We start from the raw sequence: 27,225 nt of genomic DNA on the forward strand, positions 1-27,225 counted from the left end.
TCAGGCATTTTTGGTTTAACTTGGTGTAGATGCGTTGGATTTTTTTCTAGTGCATAGTATTTATGGTGAAACATTTGGATAGCCTGTGCTAAGGGGCAGTCTGCTGCAGGTGATGAGAAATGTCACTGCATTAAGTTTACTGTAATAAACAGCGAAGAGATATCAAGTTTACAGTCTGGTAAGTGGGAGTAATGCTTATCACAGCTCACAGAGTAAGACTCTCTTATAAATATTTAACATTTGCCAAACTACACCCCATCACTGAACCAGGGTAAATAATATCTGTTTGCACTGATTCCCATAGTTGAGAGGCTAGGCCCGCAGATCCGGTACCTGGGATGGTTATCTTTCATGAGTTTTGCAAAGATGATTCATATGATTGTGCAGACTGTGCTTAACAGGTCCAGTTGTCTAACAAATACTTACAATTAAGTGTACCATTGGTTGTATGAAATATTTTGGCATGACTTACAGAAAACACTTTTGTGTTTCAGAGTAGCAGCCCTGTTAGTCTGTATCCGCAAAAAGAAAAGGAGTACTTGTGGCACCTTAGAGACTAACAAATTTATTTGAGCATAAGCTTTCGTGGGCTAAAGCCCACCTCTTCAGATGCATAGAATGGAACATATAGTAAGGTGATATATATACATACAGAACATGAAAAGATGGAAGTAGCCATACCAACTCTAAGAGGCTAATTAAGATGAGCAGGAGAAAAAAAAACTTTTGAAGTGGTAATCAAGATGGCCCATTTTAGACAGCTGACATCTTAATTAATTAGCCTCTTACAGTTGGTATGGCTACTTCCACTTTTTCATGTTCTCTGTATGTATATACACCTCTACCCCGGTATAATGCGACCCGATATAACACAAATTCGGATATAACGCGGTAAAGCAGTGCTACTGGGGGGTGGGGCTGCGCGCTCCAGTGGATCAAAGTAAGTTCGATATAACACAGTTTCACCTATAATGCGGTAAGATTTTTTGGCTCCCAAGGACAGCATTATATCGGGGTAGAGGTGTATATATATATATATATATCTTCTTACTATATGTTCCATTCCATGCATCTGATGAAGTGAGCTGTAGCCCACGAAAGCTTATGCTCAACTAAATTTGTTAGTTTTCTAAGGTGCCACAAGTGCTTCCATTCTAACAGCGTAATTTTCTGTTGTATTCTACTTTTCAGTGAACTGGCAGCTTTTGAAAAAACTTGGATATTTACTTCAGGAGCTTTGTGGTGTTACTTATATAGAGCATGTCACACTAGCAGAGGTAGCAGTTCTGCCATGCTGAAAAATACCTAATAATTCCTCAGTGTGAGATGTTCTCTATGGGGGGGGGGGGTCCCCAGACACACTGCTTTTTGGCTTCAAAACTAAGATTTAAAAAACAACTTACTATAAAAATTTATACCCTAGTCACAACCATTCTTGCTCTCTTGCAAAGCAAACAGGCCATTAAGGGACCTCTGTCTTTGAACCCCAGTGAAATGGGAAGAGTTCCTTGAGTACATTTGCCTCTGTCCTACATAGGCTGACCAGATAGCAAGTGTGAAAAATTGGGTTGGGGGGTGAGAGTAATAGGAGCCTATATAAGAAAAAGCCCCAAATATCAGGACTGTCCCTATAAAATCAGGACATCTAGTCACTCTAGACCCACACATCGTAGTGTTTATACAGTTACTTGACTTCTACCTCACTCTGGCCTGAGGCCCATGCTAAAAAGACACAACCTCTTTCTAGAACAAGTCTCTTCCCACCTAGCTAAGTTTAAGCTGATTGGAGAGGTACGTCAGATACCTTCCTGTATAAGCAAAGTTTCAACAGGCATCTGCCCCCAGTATTCCCCGTCACATCCAAAGATAGACCTAGCCTTCTCAAGGCTCTGTTAGAGCAACAGGATTGTGTCTTGGGCTGAGATAAGCAAAAGTTTTCCAGTTTGTCACTGAGTCATGGTGCAACATGCTTTGTGGAGATCTTATACAGGAGTCTGCCCCATAATGTACAACAATAACAAATGGCTCTCATAGGTTTTACTGTTTTCCTCTTTGCAAAGGAGCACTGTCACAACAAAAATGGAAACAAAAGGGAAGTTTTAAAAATAATATCTTGGGGCTTGTCTACATGGTGCAGTCCATTGCACTAGAGGCGTGTAAATTCTAATGCAGACTAGCATACTGTGCACTAACTGGCCTGTGGGGATCCTGCTGGTATCACTAGAAGTTCTCTAGTGCGTGTTCATGTCCTCCTGTTTCAAACAGTACTACAATAATGTGCACCAACAGGGTCCATGTGGGCCTGTTAGAGTGCCACAGGCTAAACCTGACACTCCTCTAGTGTGGACTAACCTACTACGTAGATAAGCCCTTAAACTTTGTTCTTTCCATGTGAATAAATTTAATTTTCAAGTTATGTAGATTATTTGTCATAAATTACTGCACTTGCATAATGAAACTACATTGGTCTGTGAATCCGCAGTTTCCTTTTGTTAAGTATTAGAAGGATAGCCATGTTAGTCTGTATCCACAAATACAACAGAAGTCCGGTGTCACCTTAAAGACTAACATTTATTTGGGTATAAGCTTTCATGGGTAAAAACCCACTTCTTCAGATGCATGAAGTGAAAATTACAGGTGCAGGCATAAATATACCGACACATGAAGAGAAGGGAGTTACCTCACAAGTGGAGAACCAGTGTTGACAGGGCCAATCAATCAGGGTGGATGTGGTCCACTCCCAATAATTGATAAGGAAGTGTCAATACCAAGAGAGGGAAAATTGCTTTTGTAGTGATACAGCCACTTTTCCTTTTGTTGTTTTTTATGAACTAGTGTATCTGGGATTTTGAGGCGGCAGGAGAATATAATCTCACCCCAACCCCCTTTCCCTCCAACCAAACCCTGTTTTACATGAAGACTAAAGAAATCTATAGATATTTGCAGTAAGTCTTGTTAAGTCTTTAGGTGGTTTAAACGAAACTCCTCACTGGAGCATCAAGGGGTTTAAGTACTTGACGATTTCCCTTTAGTTTTTTATTCATGGTAGTTGCAAGAAACAGATTTATTGCAAGTATAGCCATTAACACTGCGTAGGACAAATTTTTCAGCATTGGATAATTAGTTAGTCTTTTAAATCCATGTTTAGGCACCTAAGCAGAAGAGGTATGATTTTCAAAAATGGTGAGCACCTGCAGCTCCTGTGGACTTCAGTAGGAGCTGGGCAGTTGTGCGAAACCACTGAAAATCAGTTCTTTATTTAGGAGCCTAAATGTAAGCACCCTGATTAGAAAATTTAGGCCATAATGTTAATAGACGTCTCACATAATATGTGACTTCCCCAACTGGAAGAGGTTATTGTTGAGCAAATAACTTCCCAATGATTGTGGTGTAATCTTGAGGAAGGCTGCTGTCACAAGAAGGGTGCCTAGGTGACTCTAGGCATGGCAGTACATCAAGCAATCCTGAGTGACACAGAAATGGATTTTTGCAAAAAGATATATACATCATGGGAAACCACCTTCCCGGTGCTGCAGGGGCTGTGTATTTTAACACTCTGGTTTAAGCAAAATGAAGATTATGCAACATGCAGACTTTTCTGTTTACCAGAATTCACAGCTACTAGATCATGGTATCTGATTAACTTTCCCACACTTCATAGGTCATCTTTTCCTAATGTTCTTGATGGTAGGCATATCAGTTTGGGAGGCCAGGTGTCTGGTTTGATCACTTTTTAAATCTGGGCTTCTGAAACTGGTCTATGGAGCTACTTCTATAATTATGATGAAGCATATGAGAAAGCAGTGATGTTGCTTCACAAATATTAACTCAGTTCAGGATGCTTTAGTTTTTCCAGAAGTGCTTATACAAACTGATTTTAAAATTAAGTTTCATTCTCCAGCTTACGTGGCTGCTTCATATCCTCTTTTGCTAGTCATTTCTTCAGCACAAACTCAGCCAGGATCAAATTTGCAGCTGACCCTAAAACTGAAGGAGCTGTAAACGTGCGGGAGGCCAGATGAAACTTCAGCATGAACTGGAGACTGCAGGCAATGAAGGGAATTCACTGCTAGCAGATAGAAAGCCTTTTAGCTAGAGAAAAGAAAACAGCTAAGATACAAAATGGATAAAGGTTACTAAACAGTCTCACCACTGGACTAAAGCTGAGTTTATCTTTATCTTGTCTCACATATTATCTGTGTTACCTTTTCAATTAACCTGGCATTGCAGATGTCTCTGTAAAGGTGTGGGATTGTCTGCAAGAGAGATTCTATGTGCCACGTTATGGAAGCTGCTTGAAGCAGCTAGTTTAAATCCAGTAAGTGGCTTTACTCTTCATGATGCTGTCTTCACAGCTTTGCACTGTGAGATCCCATGCCTGGGATGGAACCCATTTCAAAGCAGGGACGTGTTAGGAAAGTGTGAACATACCACTCTGTTCCAGCGTTTTAGAGACCTCCCTTCTTCCGCTGAACTCAGGTCTCTTGCTTCAGCAGTCACCTTTAACTGTGCAAAGAGGCTTATGCAGTGTTGCTGCAGCTGTGTTGGGTATTAGAGAGACAAGATGGATGGGATAATCTTTTTTTATTGGATCAGCTTGTGTTGGTGAGATACAAGCTTTCTCAGCCCAGACCTGACGAAGAGCTCTGTGTAAGCTCGAAAGCTCGTCTCTGTCACCAGCGAAAGTTGGTCCAGCAACAGATATTACCTCACACACCCTCTCTCTCTGATTTCCTGGGATGAAAATGGCTGTGACAACACTGCATACAGCTTTTTTACTGCCATCCTTAGCAGTAGACAATGTAATGAGTGATATGGAAAAGGTGACTTCGGAACTCCTATTTATTCTCCCACAATTCAAGTTCAAAGTGACATGTAATGAAATACTTGATTGAAGGAAGCACTGTTTTGTGTGATTCAGAGTTAGCATGTGGAACTCATGGTCACAAGACATCAAGGTTTAGACCTTAGCAGGCTTCAGAACTGGCTATGGAAAATGAGACCATCCACAGTTTCAGTCAAAAGGATTAGAAGAAATAATCCAAAATCTTGGGAAGTAAGGAAGTAAATCATCATGTTTCATGTCATAAACTAATATTTAAATGAGCGATTAGGAGAATATGGGATATGGGCAGGACACTTGGTTCTTATACCTTCCTCCAGCATGGATAAAAATCGATCTTTTTTTTTTTAAATAAAAAATCAGTTTTTTATTTTAAATTGGATTTTTTTTTTAGAATGTAAGAACATAAGAATGGCCATATTGGGTCAGACCAATGGTCCAGCTAGCCCAGTGTCCTATCTTCTCACAGTGGCCAATGCCAGATGCTTCAAAGGGAATGAATGGAACAGGGCAGTCATCAAACGATTCATTCCCTGGCGTCCACTCCCAGCTTTTCACAGTCCAAGGCTTAGGACACCCACAGCATGAGTTTGCATCCCTGACCATTTTGGCTAATAGCCGTTGAATTTATCTAGCCATGAATTTATCTGTTTTTTCGAACCCAGTTATAGTTTTGGCCTTCACAACATGCTCTGCCAAGAAGTTCTACAGGTTGACTAGGCGTTGTGTGAAGAAGTACTTCCTTTGGTTTGTTTTAAACCCACCACCTATTCATTTAATTGTGTGACCCCTGATTCTTGTGTTATGTAAAGGAATAAATAACACTTTCTCCACACCATTCATGTTTTTATAGTTCTCCATCATAGCCCCCTCCCCCCCAGTCATCTGTTTTCCAAATTGAATAGTCCTGGTCTTTTTAATCTCTCCTCATACGGAAGATGTTCCATACCCTTAATGATTTTTGTTGCCCTTCTCTGTACCTTTCCCATTTCTCATATATCTGTTTTGAAATGAGGTGACCAGAGCTGCACGCAGTATTCAAGGTGTGGGCATACTGTAGGTGTATATAGAGGCATTCTAACATTTACTGTCTTATTATCTATTCCTTTCATAATGGTTCCTAACATTCTGTTAGCTTGTTTGACTACTGCTGCACATTGACTGGATATTTTCAGAGAACTATCTACAGTGACTCCAAGATCTCTTCCTTGAGTGGCAACATCTAATAGCCCATGAATTTGTATGTATAGTTGTGCATTACTTTGCATTTATCAACAATGAATTTCATCTGCTGTTTTGTTGCCCAGTCACCTAGTTTTTTGATATTGCTTTGTAACTCTTTGCAGTCAGCTTTTGACTTAACTGTCTTGAGTAATTTTGTATCATCTGCAAACTTTGCCACCTCATTATGTACCCATTTGTCCAGATCATTTATGAATATGTTGAGCAGCATTGCTCCTAATACAGATCCCTGGGGAACCCCTGTTGTTTACCTTTCTCCATTCTGAAAACTTTATTCCTACCCTTTTCCTCCTGTCTTTTAACCAGTTACTGATCTGTGAGAGGACCCTCTTATGCCATGACTGCTTAGTTTGCGTAAGAATCTTTGGTGAAAGACCTTGTCAGAAGCTTTCTGAAAGTCCAAGTACACTGTATCCACTGGATCACCCTTGTCCACGTGTTTGTTGATCCCGTCAAAGAATTATAATAGACTTTTGAGACATAATTTCCCTTTACTATATAGCTGATAATTCTGTTCTTTACTATGGTTTCAGCCAATTTGCCTGGTACTGAAGTTAAGATTGCCAGGATTGCCTCTGGGGCTTTTTAAAAAAAAATAAATTGGCATCACATTTGCTATCCTCCAGTCATCTGATACAGCAGCTGATTTAAATGATGAGTTACATATAGGGTGACCGGATGTCCTGATTTTATAGAGACAGTCCGGATTTTTGGGTCTTTTTCTTATATAAGCTCCTATTACCCCTCACCCCCTGTCCCGATTTTTCACATTTGTTGACTGGTCACCCTAGTTACATACCACAGTTAGTAGTTCTGCAATTTCATACTTAAGTTCCTTCAGAACTTTTGGGTGAATACCATCTGGTCCTGGTGACTAATTTATCAGTTTGTTCCAAAACCTCCTCTATTGACATCAGTCAGAGGCGTAATCTAAAAAGAATGGCTCACGTGTGGGATTTCCCCTCACATCCTCTTCAGTGAAGACCAATGCAAAGAATTAATTTAGCTTCACCACAGTGGCATTGTCTTCCTTGATGCTCCTTTAGCACCTCAATTGTCCAGTGGCCCCACTGATTGGCAGGCTTCCTGCTTCTGGAGTACGTAAAAACATTTTTTGCTGTTAATTTTTGTGTCTTTTGCTAGTTGCTCTTCATACTCTCTTTTGATTTGCCTAATTATAGGTTTACCCTAGACTTGATAGAGATTATACTCCTTTCTATTTTAATGTAAATTATATACAGGTTTATTTTTTTAAAAAGCAAACTTATTTAAAATGGTCAACCTATGTTAAGCCATATCTAAATTAAATACAAAATATAATACTAAGCAGTACGTTCGCTGCCAGATTTTAAAGAAACTTCTACCTGTTTAGTGGTTTATCACTGGCAAAGCACCTGGACCCAGAGTTTGTTGAGGTGATACCCAAGTTTTTGTCAGCAGTAGCCTCTTCTGTAGATAGGTCAGTCAGTCAGTAGCCCTTTCTGTCACAGGTCAGCAGTGTTTCACTCACTGACTCACTCATGCCGGTCACAGTAACATCTTCTGTAGGTGCAGAGAGAATATTTTCTTCATTTCAGTTTATTCAACTAGTCTAGTTCTGTGACTGTTTGTTCAGAGTTAAGAAACACAACTTGGCATTGAAAAAAGCAGGAAACTTGTATTCATCATCTAATCTATATATAAAAACTAAGCGTGGGAGGATGAGATCTACCAGTTCTAAAGTCCTGAAAGACATGGTGAACAGAAACAATACTTTGGGTTTACTAACTTCAAATAATATATTCTTTGTGTAATCAATCAGTTTTAAACACAAAACATGTTTTGATTAAAAAAAATCTTACATATCCAAACACATTTGAAGTAGTTTTATTTAACAGAAAAAAATTAAATTGTTTTTGTGCATTTTAAAATGAATTTTAATTTCTGTCCAAATAGAGCTTGACACAAATCACAAGTAAAAAATTAATCATCATCTGACACTGCACAGTGCCTTTATAGATCTACACTCTACCTCCCTCTTCCATGCTAGCCTGGAAGTTCAAAAGATGCCTCAAGTGAGAGAGAGAGTGAAGAATGGTTGGAGGCTGGTATGCCCTTGGTGCTAGAAGGCTGAAACACAGTGGATTGCACGTTTTCTCTAACAGCTAATGATTTAAAATGGATTCCGTTGTTGCAGGGTTGGGAACAGAATCTCACAGCATGGTTCTGTGGAGACGATGTTGTGAAGGAGAACAAAACTTACTTTGGCAAGTAACCTCCTGGGGCTTGTCTTCGCAGTTATGTTTAAACGCAATCGGATTTTTCAGTGAAGAGTTGAGCTAATTGGGACAATGTTGATCATGGTGTTGAATTCCTGAGTCTTGGGTAACCATAATGGACAAGTGTGGACACTGACAAACCGTAGTCTGTGTCATGTCAGCTCACTTGACTCCTCAATCCTGTTTAAACAGAAAAAGATTTCCTAGTCCAGACAAACCATTTGTGTGAGTTCCCCAGCAGATCTATTGTCTGTCTGTGTCCTTTGATGTTTATTTGCCCAGCCTGTGAAAATTTACTGGTATTGTTTAACACCTTTATTTTCAGGAGACAGTAGATCTAGATGAAGGCGCTATTTCAATAGAAACTTTTGGATGATGTCTCTGTGTTTTCCAGATGGAACACAATTGTGGGGCTAGTTATTGTGGAGTTAGAAGGTACAGGATGGGTGGTAAGCTTGGAACACCTCAGGCAGACAGCCTTCCTGGATGAGTAATGGAGACAGACAGTCAAGTAATGCATGTCCTGGTGAGGTGGGAAATTTCAGGTTTTTGCCTCTATTTCCATATACTATCATAGCTTTCATATTGCTTGTGTCCCTCATAAGGGAGTGCTGCTAAAGAAAGAGCCACAAATTCATATGAACTCTGCTTTTTTGTCAGGGTGAACTTCTTTAAGATAACTTTAAAAAGCCTAGTAATTCTTCTGTGGCAGATTTCAGCACTTCAGAAATGCTGTTATCTCCCTGTTATCTACGGGGCAACAGTAAATATGAGCATGTAACCTAGCAGAGGCTGCAGACTTTTCAGTAGAATGGAGAATGCCAGTTGCTGTGGAAATTTTGTAAGTGCAAATAATCTTCTTCTCTAGATCCAATTTATTATTCTACAGATGACGTTAATCTCTGTAATAAGATATGGGAAAGGGGGGAAAGTGGATTTACGCTATAGCCCTGTCTGAGGCACAGATGAGAAAAAGGAAGCTCCTTCCTAATGGTTTAGAAATGAAACATAAATTTCTATGCGTCTTTTGATAGGAGAATGTTGCATTCTTGAGTCTTGTGCAATCGTAATGTTTTTGGCTAACATCTGCTGTAGTATCAGTGTTAATATCTAGGATATGCTCTTTTGGGAAGATTAGACCCTGCTCTTGCAGGGGTTATAGTGGTATGTGATTGAATAACTCCCTTCTGTTTCTGTTACCAGAGTCTCATGTACCCTGTGGCACAATGGGACCAAATTCTGTGGCAGCAGCCCCTAAATTCCACAGTAATATTAATTTATTCTGTTGCCATGAAGTAGCTTTGTTGGCACTCCTGCTGCTCCCACACAAATACTCACAACTATGGCTCATCGTTGAAATACTCATTTATGTAAACAGCCGTGATGATTTCTGAGTGAGTGAGTGAGTGTGTGTGTGTGTGTGTGTTTTTTCTCTAGGCTCCCAAGCACCATTTCGCAAATTTTGGTTCCCATAATGTTATCCAGGTGACCCAGATGAGAACCTCCTTTTAAGTACTAAGGAAGAGAGGAAACTTAGAGCTGGCTTCAGCAGCTTAACTCCTGACTGCCACGCTGTTCTCCAGCCTGCCTAGCTCACCAGCCTGCACATCTGTCTCCTTTGCACCATTTCTGCCAGCTGGATCCCCTGATCCCCTGCTGCCTGGCTCCATACATCGGTGCAGGGAGCATGCTCTGTAATCTTGTTAACCCCTTCTTGTGGGGAGCTCTTCAGAGACAGAAACAGTTACAGGCAGGTCCGGGCAGCAGGGTGGAAAACATTTTGTGGCATCTTGGACAAATGCCATATTATGCAGCCAGAGAACCTCTGGGTCCTTATGAGATGCACTGGGCAGTTCATGCTGCTCAGAGCTATTGTTTCAGGCTCTCTGCAGATGCAGGCAGGTAGGCAACACTACATTCAGTTCACGTGTGTGAGTTGTCCTCCCCTCTCCTCCCCCGCCCCATAACCCTAAGGACTAGAAATGTGTGTGTGTGTGTGTGTGTGTGTATATATATAATTTTAATTGAAAGGGTAGATTCTGGAGCACAATTCTGCACCAAGTGATGTAATTCAGCAGCAGTAGAATACATGGAACCTGGCCTGTTACAAGCCTAACGTGAAATCCTGTCTCATCTCTCAAGCCATTCTAACCCTCCTGTGTGTTCCCTCTCCAACTTATAACGATCCTCTCCTCTTCAGGGCCTCCTGGCTCTGTCTGTTATTCCCTATGCTTACTTCCCTCAAACTGCTGAGAACCTGAGGAACCAAAGAGTGAACTTCCACAGTGTTTTATTTTTAAATAGTATCCTTCATGAAGTTTTGCACAAGCTTTTTCACAGTGCATCTGCCTTAAGCTAAAGAGAAGAAGGAAACTTGAGAAAACGAGTCAGAGAGCAAGAGGGGGAGTATAGGGTAGCAGAAGCAACAGTAACCCACATCTTTAGTTCGGAGTCCAAGCCTGAAGGAGTGGAGTCAGCAGGCGGAGTCGGGGGTTAGGAGGTCAGAGGCAGGGTGGAGCAGGTTCACAGAGAGTCCTGAAAATCAGAGGAGCAGCATGCACTCCCTGCCAACGCAGATGCACTACTTCGCTCAGCTGGAGCATGGTAACTATTTTGATAAACTTTTAGCCTATTGCTACTAGATGTGTTTCGTCACCAAACCTTAGTTCAGTATCTGGAGTGGGATCTTTGGCCCTCTCAGATGCTCAGTCGCTCGATAACACCAGCCAGTTTAGGATTTGAATTGCCATTTTTACTGTTCGTGGATTATTCAAACCTAAATCTTGCGCAAGTCCTGGATGTGCAACAGTGCTCCTTATAAGTGAGTGGGATGTAGTGGGCATATGTTAGGCTTTGGGGATGTTATTTAAGATGCTGACCTACAACATGACCTTTATTTTCTAAATCACATCCTATACGTAGAGAAAAATATATCTCAGCACCTGAGTTTTCAGAGTGCCACTCTGAGCAAAGGGGAGATCGTTTTTACTGGTACTTCTGCACTGAACTCTAGGGATAGATGAGACAATAAATTTCAACACATGTCCTAGTCTAGGGCTGACTTGCAGAAATGGATCATTTATAGACAACGTATGCTCCCCAGAATGTGATGTACTGAACTGAGCATGGATCTGGGAGCAAGAGTCTAGCTTGCTGCTGACTTCCTGTGTGGCCATGGACAAGTCACTTACCTCCCTTTTGGTAGTCCCACCTGTAAGATGGTGATGCTTCCTACCTCCCTGGCATGTTGAAAAAATGAGGAAAGGCCCTGTCCATGTTACAGCTAGTGAGTTTATTACCAGTGATAGTGGCATGGTCTGCTCGAAAGTGTGGTTTGTGGTCATTCACCACATGGTTAAAACTCATTTAGGAACCAAGGCAGCAACAGAGTTTCACCCCTGCAAGAGGTCTAAGTAAGTACATGGCTGTTTTCCTGAAGCCAACTGGTTCAGAACCCTTTTTAGCAGTGTGAACGGGACTCCGCAGCCATATTTGCGCATCTTGTTTGCCCAATCTTCCGGGACAAACGAGAACATTGTCCCACATGCATTCATAAGCATTGGAAGCGTGTTCTTCCAGCAGTTTCCTATTGCGACAGAGTGGGATAGTGGTCCAGATTTTTCCCGGAATGTACTGCTACCCAGTTGCCTAACTGCGCTTGTAGGTATTATTGTACAAACACAGTGATGAGGGCAGGGAAGCTGCTGTGTAGACACAAGCAGAACTGCATCTCTTGTAACCAATGATGGTGACCGTGCCGCTGATGAGTTATGATATTATGATTAAAAGTTGTATGGACAGAACGTTGCAGTTTAAGTATTCTCTCATCTGATTCACGTGGACTTTCCATTGGTTTAGACAATGTTCACTTTTGTGCTGTGGCTGAGTCCTAGTAGCCCATCACAGTCGCTCAATAAGTGGAATTTGGCTGTCAGGGGAGCTAGTTTTGGCAGACGAATTTTAGTCCCCACTCAGTTCAGTGCCCCTGCATAATGTTTAAGCATGGGCTGATTCAATGCATGTAGCTGGAGGTCTGCATTGTTCTTCTTCAAATGGCTGTTAATTAAATTTAAGCTTAAATATGCTATCTTCCAGCAGGGTTTCCTCTTTTCTCTCTAAAACTCCACAATATTGGCATGCAACATGCCTTTTTATAGGTTTCAGAAGGGTTTTAGTCTGTATCAGTAAAAACAACGAGGAGTCCTTGAGGCACCTTAGAGACTAAGGGTACATCTACACTACAGGATTATTCCAATTTTACATAAACCGGTTTTGTAAAACAGATTATATAAAGTCGAGTGCATGTGGCCACACTAAGCACATTAATTCGGCGGTGTGCGTCCATGTACCGAGGCTAGCATCAATTTCTGGAGTGTTGCACTGTGGGTAGCTATCCCGTAGCTATCCCATAGTTCCCGCAGTCTCCCCCGCCCATTGGAATTCTGGGTTGAGATCCCAAAGCATGATGGTGCAAAAACAGTGTCGCGGGTGATTCTGGGTAAATGTCGTCACTCATTCCTTCCTCCGTGAAAGCAACGGCAGACAATCATTTCGCGGCCTTTTTTCTCTGGATTGCCTTGGCAGACCCATAGCATGGTAACCATGGAACCCGTTTAGCCTTTTGTCACTGTCACCGTATGTGTACTGGATGCCGCTGACAGAGGCGGTACTGCAGTGCTACACAGCAGCATTCATTTGCCATTGCAAGGTAGGAGAGATGGTTATCAGTCGTTCTGTACCGTCTGCTGCTGTCATGGGTGCTCCTGGCTGGCCTTAGCTGAGGTCGGCCGGGAGCGCAAAGACAAAAATGAGAATGACTCCCCGAGTCGATCCTTCCTTTATGGTTTATCTAAAAATAGAGTCAGTCCTGCCTAGAATAAGGGGCAAGTGTACTAGAGAACCAGTGTATCAGAGAACCAGAGAGCACAGCCGCTCCATGTCAGATCCCACAGAAATGATGAGTCGCATGCCATTCACAGGGGATGCCCCTGCAACAACCCCACCCACTGATTCTCTTCTCCCCCAACCTTTCTGGGCTACTGTGGCAGTGTCCCCCATTTGTGTGATGAAGTAATAAAGAATGCAGGAATAAGAAACACTGACTTTTTAGCGAGATAAAATGAGGGGGAGGCATCCTCCAACTGCTATGATAGTCCAGGCAGGACATTAAATGGTGCGGGGGAGAGGAGCCCAGCATCCCACTGCTGTGATAGTCCAGGCAGTACAGAATCTTTTCTTTAGACATGGGGGGGTGGGGGGGGCTGATGGAACTCAGCCCCTAGTTGCTATGATGAGGACGGTTACCAGCCGTTCTGTACCATCTACCGGGAATGACTGTCCTATTTTTACCCAGGCGCCCCCGGCCGACCTCACCTGAGGCCAGCCAGGAGCACTCACGGGCTGATGATGACGATGTATAGCAGTCGTATTGTACCATCTGCCACTGGGGAGGGAAGGGGAGAGGATGCTGCTATTCATTGCCGCAGCACCGCATCTACCAGCAGCATGCAGTAGACATAGGGTGACATATAAAAAAGTCAAGAAACGATTTTTTTCCCTTTTCTTTCACGGGGAGGGAGGGAGGGTAAATTGACGACATATACCCTGAAACACCCTGGATAATGTGTTTGACCCTACAGGCATTGGGAGCTCAGCCAAGAATGCAAATGCTTTTCGGAGACTGTGGGGACTGTAGGATAGCTGGAGTCCTCAGTACCCCCTCCCTTCCTCCATGAGTGTCCATTTGATTCTTTGGCTTTCCGTTACACTTGTCACACAGCACTGTGCTGTGGCCTCTGCCTATGATAGCCTGGAGATTTTTTCAAATCCTTTCTCATTTCGTCTTCTGTAACGGAGCTGTGATAGAACAGATTTGTCTGCCCATACAGTGATCAGATCCAGTATCTCCCATACCGTCCATGCTGGAACTCTTTTTGGATTTGGGACTGCACCGCCACCCAGGCTGATCAGAGCTCCACGCTGGGCAAACAGGAAATGAAATTCAAAAGTTCGCAGGGCTTTTCCTGTTTACCTGGCTAGTGCATCTGAGTTCAGATTGCTGTCCAGAGTGGTCACAATGGTGCACTGTGGGATACTGCCTGGAGGCCGATACCGTCGATTTGCGTCCACACTAACCCTAATCCGATATGGTAATACCGATTTCAGCGCTACTCCTCTCGTTGGGGTGGAGTACAGAAACCAGTTTAAAGAGCCCTTTATATCGATATAAAGGGCCTCATTGTGTGGACGGGTGCAGGGTTAAATCAGTTGAATGTTGCTAAAATCGGTTTAAACGCATAGTGTAGACCAGGCCTAACTCATTTATTTGGGCATAAGCTTTTGTGGGATATAACCCACTTCATCAGATGCATGGAGTGGAAAATACAGTAAGCGGGTATAAATATACAGCACGTGAAAAGATGAGAGTTGTCTTATCAAGTGTGTATGGGGGGGTCAGTGCTAATGAGGCCAATTCAATTAGGGTGGATGTGGCGCATTCCCAACAGTTGACAAGGTATGAATATCAACAGAGGGAAGATTATTTTTTGTTGTGACCCAGCCACTCCCAGTCTTTATTCAGGCCTGATTTGCAAATTCATTCCAGTTCTGCAGTTTCTCGTTGAAGTCTGTTTTTGAAGATTTTTTTGTTGAAGAATGGCGACTTTTAAGTCTGTTGTTGAGTGTCCAGGGAGATTGAAGTGTTCTCCTACTGGTTTTTGAATGTTGCAATGGTTGATGTCTGATTTTGTGTCCATTTATTCTTTTGCGCAGAGACTGTCCAGTTTGCTGATGTACACGGCAGAGCCTTTCTGTGTTTCCCTTCCAATTACATTCCCTTCCCTTCAAGCTTCCCCTACTTTTAAATTATATTAAGATAATTTCAAAACCTGTGAATAACCTAACATGTACACTTTTTTCATACTTGCAAGCTTTTTGGAAGGTTCACAATTTAACAGTTCAAATTTCTCCTTAACCCTATATAATATAATCCTAAATGGCTTATAGCAGGGGTAGGCAACCTATGGCACGTGTGCCAAAGGCGGCATGCTAGCTGATTTTCAGTGGCACTCATACTGCCTGCGTCCTGGCCACCGTCTGGGAGGCTCTGCATTTTAACTTAATTTTAAATGAAGCTTCTTGAACATTTTAAAAACCTTATTTACTTTACATACAACAATAGTTTAGTGATATATTATAGACTTATAGAAAGAGATCTTCTTAAAACATTAAAATGTATGATTGGCTCTCAAAATCTTAAATTAGAGTGAATAAATGAAGACTCAGCACAGCACTTCTGAAAGGTTGCCGACCCCTGGATTATAGGAAGAAGTTACCCAGGTCACAAGTCTCTTTGTGCAGCAAGGAATGTGTTGTAGAAATTCCAGTTTGGAAGTTCCTCCCTACATTTAATTTGTGAAGAGGCTTTGTGCTAGTGGTAAATAAATTGAGATCTCTCTCAATCAGGCTCTCACCTAGAAGATAATGACTTGGATGGCTGGGGTTTCACCTACTAGATTCTGTCTCCAGAAAGTCTGTCTTTACCATAATCATATTTTACTAAATTTATGCACTTCTCAAGTTTCTCCCTTCCAGTGATGTACATGGAATGAACTCCTGTGTTCATATGAAATCCTCTTCTCCCCTTGCTACCTTGTGTTCTGCATTATTGAGCTGCTCTATTTAATCCACTTGCTTTAGGGTATGGTAAAGTATGTTGGTATATTTCTCTATCAAGACTGTTAACCAAGAGTTCTGTACTCTTAAGTCAGTGCTGAAAGCAATGCTAAAGCACAGTGGTCTTTAAGGCAAGTTAGAATGGAGCTGAATTTACAGGAAATGTGGTAGGTGACTTTAAAAATGCCTTTGTCACTGTGTGACTGACTAATGCAGAATTCTTTTTGACATGGCTTATGATCATTATTTTTTTCTCCTGGTACAGAACTTTTACTCTCTCAACAGCTTAACCAACAGCTGCTTGTTTTTTTTTTCCTTTTCTTTAAAAAACAAAAACAAAAAAAGTACTTGGCTGTTACCCTTAGCAAGATACTTAATCTCTTAAATCCTTAAAATATTTTGCAAAACATAAATAGCTAAAGTCACTTTTGACCTGTCTAGAATCAGTGTTTGTACTGACATAACTCCCATTTGAGATCACTTTCTTGGTGTTTACTGTTCTTGCCCATTGTACAGCTTGGTGTAGTGACTGGATACCAGATACTGTAGTAGTAACCAAAGTGCTGTGAGACTGAGAGTTGGTAACTTTATTATGTAATATGTCTGATATTGGAAGCCACTGGTAAAACAGAGATTAAAAACTGTGTAACAAACTTTATATACGTCACCTTTTTACAAGTGGTAAAATATTAAAGAGCTTAGAGTCTCCTGGGAGCATGAGAAAATATCAAGGTGGCTTTTAACTTGTCATTTTGTTTAAGCAGATGGAATTGGAAAGGGTCTTGGATACTACTGCGTCATGTGCGATATAAAAAAAGCCATAGGCATACGTTATATGTGATCAGCATAATCTGTGTGATGCATGTGGCTGACCCTTAAACATTAGCATAGCGTGGGAGAATTGGTGGGAAAAACCACAGGAGTTGGGCATAGTTTTCACTTGAAATGGAATCCGAGAAGTGGGGATTGTTGCTGATTGTCTCTTGAATAGGTGAATGTTCCAAAGAACATCCCAGGTAGGTGGTATAATGGAGTGTTAGGAAATATTTCTTTATGCTAAATGAGGGCAAAGCAGCAGGGAATAATATGTCCTCAACATAACACTAGGATATAGCTATTGGCAGAAAACAGCAGAGCACAGAAAAGACACTCGTGACTGCTGAACTTTTAAGCCTAGTCTGTACTTGTTACAAGCGTAGCTAGACTTGCAAAATTCTCTTAGTATAGACAGAACTTATACTAGTCAAAGAGTGCATTAGCCGTTGTAGCTTATACTGGTTCTGTGAGGGAAATAAACTATACCAGCAAAAGCACTTTTATATAGCTATAACTGTGTCTACATAAGGGCTTATGCTAGTACAGAAAAGCTGAAAAAATTATTAAAACCATCATCCCCTGATATTGCTATACCAGAAAAAATGTCTAGTGTAGCTCGGCCTTAGTGTTGTGCTTATAGAAAAGTGCAACTGTGCTTCAGCTGGCAGAATGGTACTCAGTTGTGGTGGATGTGCATGATTTTTTTGGAAAGGGTGATCATAGGCTGCACAATAAGCAATAGACTGTTTGAGGTTCACCTGAGAGCTTCGTTGTCTTCTTGCCAGGAGCCAGAGGACCAGCCCTCACTTGCATAGAACAGAGCAGATTGTCTCTGCCCACCCTTTCTGTAGTGAGATGGTGTCTCTGGAGGGTGGGCCCCAGCGTGCAGGGCTCCATTTTGATCGGGACCTTGATCTGTCTTTTGGCAGGATCTTGATCTCCTCAGGTCAAACCTCACTATTACAGCTGAGAATGAATATAGGCTGGTTAGACCTCTTTCTTGCCATACCTAGCACCAACTTAATCATAACTTATATGGGAGGCTAAGGGATACTCAGGTTTATGGCGCCAGATTGGGTCTCATTGAATGGTGATTTGTGTTTGGTTGGCCGAGTCCTGATTATTGGTTCTGAATATTGGATTCTCTTTTGCGTGGTAGTTGACATGCCCTCTAGCACATGGACATATTATGGACGTATTATCACAATGTTCTGTTGAGCATGTAGTTGGGTTGACTTCAAGAATTAAAGGTCAGGGAGTCTTTTGGAAGGATTAGAGGCATAGAGGTTTAAACCATCCAAATCTTTTGGAAATAAAGTGAAATAGTGTAGAAATATGGACAGATATTTAGTAACCATGTGTTGAAAGACTCTCATTAGCTGATAAATAGTTCTGCTACATTTTCTCACTTCTTTAGTACTGCTTCCATTTCATTTCATGCTTATATGAAGTGGGAAAGTGGAGGCTTTTTGAAAGCATCCTTGTGTAGAGCTAGATTATGATCTAATACTGGGAACAATGAAAACCCTCCTGCTAAGAAGGAGGAAATGGACTGGTCTGGTCTATACTACAGATCTATATCAGCATAACTATGTCGCTCAGGGGTGTGAAAAATCCACATCCCTGAGCAACGTAGTTATATTTACCTAATCCCCGTGTAGATGGTGCTATGTCAGCAGGAGAGCTTCTCCCACTGACGCTGCTACCACCTGTTGGGGAGGCAGATGAAGTGCACTGATAGGAGAGCGCTCTACCATCGGCTTAGAGCGTTTTCCTTAAAGCACTACAGCGACACAGCTGCATCGGTGCATCTGTGCTGATGTAGTATTTTAAATGTAGACTTGCCAGGAGAGAGGGTTGTTACCTAGTCATGGACCAACAACACTAAGTAATAAATGGAGGAATTCTATTAGAAAAGTAATTGAACATTGTTCCCTTCAAGTGTTTCAACATCAAACTGTTTAAAAATCTGCAAGGAACAACTTAATATTGAGAGAGCAGATGGTAGGGTGAATTCCTTGGGAGTTTTACCTGCTAACCATGCAGTTGTTATGATCTCAGAAGGTTCTGCTCGCACGAGAAGAATTGGGTTAAAAATGTAAATAACTGCAGTGTAAATAAAGCTGAAAGTTCAGAGACGGGCAGCGATTTTAGCTGATAGACTTTGAAAAGGAAAGAGGGGTCTTACAGTCAGATGACCTTATGCTGTGATCTGAGCAGATCGGACACGTGAAGTAGGATTGTGTTAATTCCTGGATAGCAGGTCTCCAAGGAATACACACATGCTGTTGGTGATTTAGTAGGTTAGGCTTTCATTCGGTATTGGTAGTGAATTAGTTTAGCAAGGTGTTAAAGGGCGCTAGGCTGATATATATGCCATCTTTTCCATGACTCTTAAACTTAGGGTCCTGATCACTTTTGTATGAATTAAAAATCATATAGTGCTTTTTATAAGCTAAGGGTGTTAACCCTAGTGGCCTGGCTGACTTCCAATTTAGATAATTATATTTTGCCTTTCTGAATAGCTCTTACAGTTTTAATTGGATACAATGGTCTTTAAAACCTAAACTGCTGAATAGAGTTGTGTGTGCTGTTAATGGCTGTCTTCGCTCATGCTCCTTGCGTTTGTGCACAGATATTTAAAACGGCCCATCTCAACTGATAAATTAGTCTCAATGGATCTTCAGTCCAGAAAGAAAATGTGAAGTTGCTGCTGTAAGGTAGATCCTAACCAGACTTGCACAGAAGTGGATGCATCAGTTTTACTTAACACCTTTTGTTAGTTTGGTGCACGCCTGTGTGTGGACGGAATAAGTATCTTATTTTGGTTTTGTGTAATTGGTAAATCAAAATAGGATGCTTTTATTTTGAAATAAGGTTTGTACCAAAATAACAAAAGATTAATATTTGCATTGGTTGTAAGGCCAGAAAGAACCATTATGATAATCCACTCGGACCTTCTGCATGATATTATCCATAGAATTTCATCAATGATTTCTGCATCAAGCTAATAACGTCTGGTTGAGCTAGAGCATATATTATTGTAAGAGGTCTCCAATCTTGATTTTAAAAGACTTCAAGTGGTGGACAATCCATCACTTTTCCTCAGTAAGTTGTTCCAATGATTAATGACTCTTTAAAAAAAAAAAAAAAAAAAAAAAGTTAGAAGTGGCTTATTTCTAGTATGAATTTGTCTATCTTCAGCTTCCAGCCACTGGATTTTGTTATGCCCTTGTCTGGTTAGTTTAGAAAACCCTTTTTACCATTAGAAATCTTTGTCCTACTGAGATCAAGTCACTTCTTAACCATCTCTTCGTTAAGAAAAGTAGATTGAATTTCCTTAGTCTCAGTTTATTTCTCTGCAAGTTTGTGTGTAGACCAGCCCGAAGAGATAAACATGCTCATTTTATATTACATTTATAGAGTACTCTTTATCCTAAAGGACTTTATGTACTTTACAAATCGTACAAATGCAGCCCAAAGAAAAACTAAGACTTCTATGAGTCTGCTTATATTTGGATTCTATTGATGTGTAATTTGATAGCTTCCAATCATGTGGATTAAAACAGACATCTCTTGTTTTAAAACTAAGTTTTATGGCCTGTAGTGTCACCCTTACAAAATATTTACAGAAAATGGTTATGTAAAATAGCTCGTTTGCCAGCTATGCTGAATGATATGTCACGTTTTTTGAGTGGCCCATTTTGTCATAGGATTCTATATTCTTATCTGAGTCCAAGTGAGCGCTGAAGACCACAGGAGAGCAAACCACTATATTTAAGCCTTTTAAGTTTCCATAACCTGTGAGTGCCTATCTGCCATCTTTCTGCTCTATCAGGAAGGCTGGCTCTCAGGAGTTCGTTGCTGTACATTGCTGTTTTTAGCTATAATGGCAAAGGATGTTGAACTGCACTAACCCATTGGTGACTGTGGCAGATGGTCATGCACACCTGGATGTCTGATTTTTATTCCTTCCTCCTTTCCCAAAATCCTTACTGGTTATTCAAGGTTCCTTAATCCACAGCAATATCTTGACTTCCCAATAGTGCCCTCATTCATTCATTCTCCAGTTCCATGCTTGCTCCTGGCGCCTTCCTGATATTCATCTAGTCCCTTCTTCCTGTAAATCCCTTCCGTGTTGTAGCATTTGGTCTTTCCTTGCCACCCTTATGCTCTGTATTTCCTCCGTTGTCCATAATTCCTCTACTTTCTGAAATATACCACTCTGATTAGCCACTTCATAAACACCTGTAAAAAATAAAGCTGCCCTTGACACTGATAGGAAAAGCCAAACAGCCAAGTGCTTCAGAAAGTTGCCCCTTCATTACCCTCACATTATCCAGGCCAGATTTCTATCTAGGTTTCTGGCTGTATCCCAGAAATTGCCATCTGTGTAATCAACCACCTTCTTCTTTCTGATTTCTCTATCTTGGTTTGTCTTGCAGCACTGACCTTTCCATCCTCTGGGAACCACTCCCATGCCTATGCAGTTATCTCTGGCTCCCTGAGTCATGGTTCCACTCACTGTTTGCACCCAGATACCTCCTTTATGGAGTCTCTCACGATTCAGTTCTTGATTTATGCCGTTTGTTTACTCCCTCTCTGCCTTTAACCTCAACTAATGCTTCGTTGCTGGTATTCAGTGGTGTATATCTGGGCACCCCTGATAACTCATCCCTTTCTACCCTCTGTATCTGTTTTGGCAAAGCAAGCTTGTGACTTCATTCCAAATTCCTTCAGCTACATGTCTCTGAAGCAGTTCTTCTGGGCAAGAGGCATATCATCAAGCACAGGTGTTCCTCAGCTTGGTATCTATCTCAGCCTTGAATCTTCTCCTTTCCTCCACAGTTGTTGTTATGCATTTGCACAGTTGCTTAGTTTATCACCCCATAATGTGACCCTTATACAATATTACCTCTGTTGCTCCTCTGTTGAAATCTTCATCCATGGCTTCATTCTTTCCCCATTACAGTTGCAGCTCCTTTTCTTGTTGTGTCCCCAAACCATGCTCTCCAGGCTTAAGTGTGTGCAGAATGCTGCCTCTTGCTTTGTCACACAAAGAAACAAAACCATAGAATCACAGAAGTGTTGGACTGGAAGGGACCTTGAGAGGTCATCTAGTCCAGTCCCCTGCACTCAAGGCAGGACTAAGTATAATCTAGACCATCCCTGACAGGTGTTTAGAGATTTTTAAGAGCAGGTTAGACAGTGAGAGAGATTTCACAACCTCCCTAGACAATTTGTTTGAGTGCTTAACCACCTGACAGGAAGTTTTTTCCTAATGTCCAATTTGAACCAACTTTACTGCAGTTTAAGCCCATTGCTTTTCCTGTCCTCAGAGATTAAGGAGAGCGATTGTTCACCCTCCTCCTTGTCACACCTTTTCCGTACTTGAAAACGGTTATCATATCCCCACTCTGTCTTCACTTCTCCTGATTTAACAAACCTAATGTTTTCAATCTTTCTTCAGAGGTCATGTTTTCTAGACTTTTAATCATTTTTGTTACGCCACAGATTCCCTGTTCATTTTGGGATCTAATTCATGATTATTGCCCTTGTATTTAAACTCTCCATGGACATGCCTGAGCCAGCCTCGGAGGTGGTCTCTTTCTCTCTCCTCAACTAGCAGGGGCCTTGCTCCTCACTGTTTGGTCACTTTTGATGTGGGAGCTTCTTCCAGTCAGCAACAGGTGCAGAGGAACAGCCTCCCTGTATCTCACCATCTCATTAAAATCACCACCGAACAAATATTTTTTTTCTATCTTGCCTGTACCTCTTATCTCTCTTCCCTCTGCTATTATTTAAGGCTGTAAAGCATTTTGGGGTTTTGTTTATTAGCCATACCGTACACAATATAACTGTACTGTACCTTGGATAGACTCTTAACAAAGGAAGTTGGCCACTAGACATTTCAAACTTGCAGGTACAGGTTTGGATCCTGGGCCTGTAGCCAGTATGGCCTGGAAGGCAAAGCTGTGATGACATATTCAATATCCAGGTGGAGTGCAAAGGGGGCAGCTGCATTGCCTCACATTCCAATCTGCTGATCCATGAAACAGTATTGGCATAGGTTTTGGAAGCTGCTGCTTGCTCTCCAGGCTGTAGGGATGGTCTGAGGTGACGGCAGGAAAGGAAAGGGTGAGTCTTTTTGTAGAATGTTGCCACATGATTATGGCCTGTTCTGAGCAAAATGGACATGTGGGACCTGGCAGTACTTTGCATTGTCAGTGTATGTAATTGTACAGACACCTCAGTCAGTTCTTCAGCATGCTTCCTTTGGTAGTGACAGAACTTGATTATCCCACAGTGTTTTAATTTTTTTGCAATTTGCTCTCTATATTTTTAATGAAATTCGAGTGAATTTACATTTCATCACGAGCTGGGAGTTTGATGAGCAGTGCCGGGGGGGGGGGGCGCAGTGAGGGTGTGTGAGGAGCTTGGAGGTTAAACTTTGAAAACGTTTGAACCATCTCGCCTTTTGTGCATTCTAAAGAATTTCACAGGATTTGGGAAAGACTCTATCCAAGTTTTTGTTTAGAAATATCAAGAGTTTAGTTTGTAGTAAAATAAGTTAATGGTGCAGTTAGGAGTTATGAAGGGCCAAGATTGTTTTGCAAGTTAACTCCTGAAAGAAAGACCCAATGATGATGGCTTTTCTTTGGGGGAGAGACCATAGCACATAAGTGTGACATTTACTCCAATTCTCAGAGAACATGAGTACAACAAAGGTGGGTTACTTTATTTTTTTCTTTTATTACAAATTTGTGTTTGATTCCAGGTGGAGACAAGAGAAGCTTTGCAAGAACCAGAAACAACTCAGAATCAACCAGAGCTCCCCAGAATTTTAATAGGAAGAGGCAGCTCTCCGAAGCACAGGCAGAAACAATGAACGATTCAGACTGCAGAATAAACCCTAGAAAACTGGGAACTCCCAGAGGTATTAAAACAAAGTGGGCACATACTTCAGAAACAAGCTGCTTTGAAATGCGTGCTCAGGCTCTGTTAAAGGACTGGCTGGGGTGAAGCGGAGCTGCAAAAGACTGTTGATTATTTGTAATATATAGTCTCTCAAGTCTTGTGGTATTTTGTTGTAATGTGTCAGTATTCTAGGCAAGCTGCTCTCAAAAGATTCAGTCTTGAGTACAAAGCTTCCCTGTAACTGCTTTAAAATATACATCCAGACTTGGGTTAGAAAGGTAACGGTTTGCGGATTTGTATTTGCAGGAGAGTCCCATGCTGCTGTCTACACATCAGGCGATAGAAAGAATCGGAATAAACCCACCAGAGGGAGGAAGAAGAACATATTTGAAGCCTACATGTCAAAGGAAGATGTTGCAGCAGGATTGAAAAGGGGAGAGCTTATCCAGGTGCCTAGAACATAAAATACTGTTGCTTTTGCGATATAGATAAGCTGGTGAAAATAACAGATGTTCAAATAATATGTCGGCAGTTTTCAGTGCAGTAAATTTATATATTATTTGGAGATTTTATGGGGAGGGAGGTCTCCAAGTTTCTCAGAGGCATTCTTCCCCCGTCTGTGTCTCAGCCGTTTCCATGTGTGCATGTGCTCAAGAGAAGTGGAAAGTGAAGCTGGAGGTGACGCACTGTGTGCTGACGGCCAGGTAGCATCCCTGCCTCTCTGCAAAGTATTATAAGCCCAAACTGAACTAGTTAAACTGAAAGAGCAGAGGGTGATGCCGTATCTTTGATTCTCCTTCATGATGTTGCCTTCACAGACGTTCACACTAAGGCAGTGGTCCCCAACTTTTTAGAGTTGTGCCCCTTCCCCCCCTTCTTGGCCAGCTACTGGGGAGGCTAGGGTTCCAGGGTCTGTGGTTCTGGGGCAGCGCCACTATGTGGGTGGGCAGCTTGCAGGCACCATGCAGGGCCAGCTGACCCAGGAGCCTGGGTTGCCTAGAACTTCAGACTTGGGAGCTCTGGCAGCTGCTGAGTATAATTGACATGATTCTTGATCCTTCAGTTTCATAGATTTTTCATAGATTCATAGACTCTAGGACTGGGAGGGACCTCGAGAGGTCATCGAGTCCAGTCCCCTGCCCTCACGGCAGGACCAAATACTGTCTAGACCATCCCTGATAGACATTTATCTAACCTACTCTTAAATATCTCCAGAGATGGAGATTCCACAGCCTCCCTAGGCAATTGATTCCAGTGTTTAACTACCCTGACACTTAGGAACTTTTTCCTAATGTCCAACCTAAATCTCCCTTGCTGCAGTTTAAGCCCATTGCTTCTTGTTCTATCATTAGAGGCTAAGGTGAACAAGTTTTCTCCCTCCTCCTGATGACACCCTTTTAGATACCTGAATGAAAACTGCTATCATGTCCCCTCTGTCTTCTCTTTTCCAAACTAAATAAACCCAATTCTTTCAGCCTTCTTTCATAGGTCATGTTCTCAAGACCTTTAATCATTCTTGTTGCTCTTCTCTGGACCCTCTCCAATTTCTCCACATCTTTCTTGAAATGCAGTGCCCAGAACTGGACACAATACTCCAGTTGAGGCCTAACCAGTGCAGAGTAGAGCGGAAGAATGACTTCTCGTGCCTTGTTTACAACACATCTGTTAATGCATCCCAGAATCACGTTTACTTTTTTTGCAACAGTATCACACTGTTGACTCATATTTAGCTTGTGGTCCACAATGACTCCTAGATCTCTTTCTGCCGTACTCCTTCCTAGACAGTCTCTTCCCATTCTGTATGTGTGAAACTGATTGTTCCTTCCTAAGTCGAGCACTTTGCATTTGTCTTTATTGAACTTCATCCGGTTTACCTCAGACCATTTCTCCAATTTGTCCAGATCATTTTGAATTTTGACCCTGTCCTCCAAAGCAGTTGCAATCCCTCCCAGTTTGGTATCTTCTGCAAACTTAATAAGCGTACTTTCTATGCCAACATCTAAGTCGTTGATGAAGATATTGAACAGAGCCGGTCCCAAAACAGACCCCTGCAGAACCCCACTTGTTATACCTTTCCAGCAGGATTGGGAGCCATTAATAACTACTCTCTGAGTACGGTTATCCAGCCAGTTATGCACCCACCTTATAGTAGCCCCATCTAAATTGTATTTGCCTAGTTTATCGATAAGGATATCATGCGAGACCATAGCAAATGCCTTACTAAAGTCTAGGTATACCACATCCACAAGACTCGTTATCCTATCAAAGAAAGCTATCAGATTGGTTTGACACGATTTGTTCTTTACAAATCCATGCTGGCTATTCCCTATCACCTTACCACCTTCCAAGTGTTTGCAGATGATTTCTTTAATTATTTGCTCCATTATCTTCCCTGGCACAGAAGTTAAACTAACTGGTCTGTAGTTTCCTGGGTTGTTTTTATTTCCCTTTTTATAGATGGGCACTATCTTTGCCCTTTTCCAGTCTTCTGGAATCTTTCCCGTCTCCCATTACTTTCCAAAGATAATAGCTAGAGGCTCAGATACTTCCTCTATTAACTCCTTGAGTATTCTAGGATGCATTTCATCAGGCCCTGGTGACTTGCAGGCATCTAACTTTCTAAGTGATTTTTAACTTGCTCTTTTTTTATTTTATCTTCTAAACCTACCCCCTTCCCATAAGCATTCACTATGTTAGACATTCCTTCAGACGTCTCAGTGAAGACCGAAACAAAGAAGTCATTAAGCATTTCTGTCATTTCCAAGTTTCCTGTTACTGTTTCTCCCTCCTCACTGAGCAATGGGCCTACCCTGTCCTTGGTCGTCTTCTTGCTTCTAATGTATTGATAAAAAGTCGTCTTATTTCCCTTTATTCTTGTACGTAGTTTGAGCTAATTTTGTGCCTTTGCCTTTCTAATCTTGCCCCTGCATTCCTGTATTGTTTGCCTATATTCATCCTTTGTAATCTGACCTAGTTTCCATTTTTTATGACTCCTTTTTATTTTGTAGGTCATGCAAGATCTCGTGGTTAAGCCAAGGTGGTCTTTTGCCACATTTTCTATCTTTCCTACCCATCGGAATAGCTTGCTTTTGGGCCCTTAATAGTGTCCCTTTGAAAAACTGCCAACTCTCCTCAGTTGTTTTTCCCCTCAGTCTTGATTCCCATGTGACCTTACCTATCAGCTCTCTGAGCTTACCAAAATCCGTCTTCCTGAAATCCATTGTCTCTATTTTGCTGTGCTTTCACCACTGAAATTGATCGTGTCAGTTTTGGTCACCAGCTGCCAGAACTGTGTCAGTGTTTCCAGAATGATTTTTTTGGGGGAGTTTTGGTTCATGAGAAATTTTGAAAAATCTGGTTTCAATTTGAATCTGACCAAAACCAAATTTTGAAATATTGAAATTTCCTGTTAATTTCCTGCAAATCCCAACTTTGGACCAACCTAATACGCACTCCAATTCTGCTTCAAAAACT

At 41.6% G+C, this 27,225-nt stretch overlaps 1 protein-coding gene across 3 annotated transcripts in view; it reads left to right on the top strand.

Annotated features, from left to right (window-relative positions):
• DIS3L2 (DIS3 like 3'-5' exoribonuclease 2) overlaps window positions 1-27,225 on the top strand; it is a 288,983-nt gene that overhangs the window by 4,268 nt on the left and 257,490 nt on the right. For 2 of the 3 annotated variants that reach the window (XM_030576508.1, XM_030576511.1), the window contains 2 exons: window positions 23,612-23,770; window positions 24,058-24,200. In XM_030576508.1, coding sequence (XP_030432368.1) covers window positions 23,612-23,770; window positions 24,058-24,200 — 302 coding nt within the window. The remainder of the gene's footprint in view (window positions 1-23,611; window positions 23,771-24,057; window positions 24,201-27,225) is intronic. The other variant, XM_030576510.1, reaches the window with a different exon arrangement.

The sequence above is a fragment of the Gopherus evgoodei genome, chromosome 9 (genome assembly GCF_007399415.2).
Source record: "Gopherus evgoodei ecotype Sinaloan lineage chromosome 9, rGopEvg1_v1.p, whole genome shotgun sequence".
NCBI lineage: Eukaryota > Metazoa > Chordata > Testudines > Testudinidae > Gopherus > Gopherus evgoodei.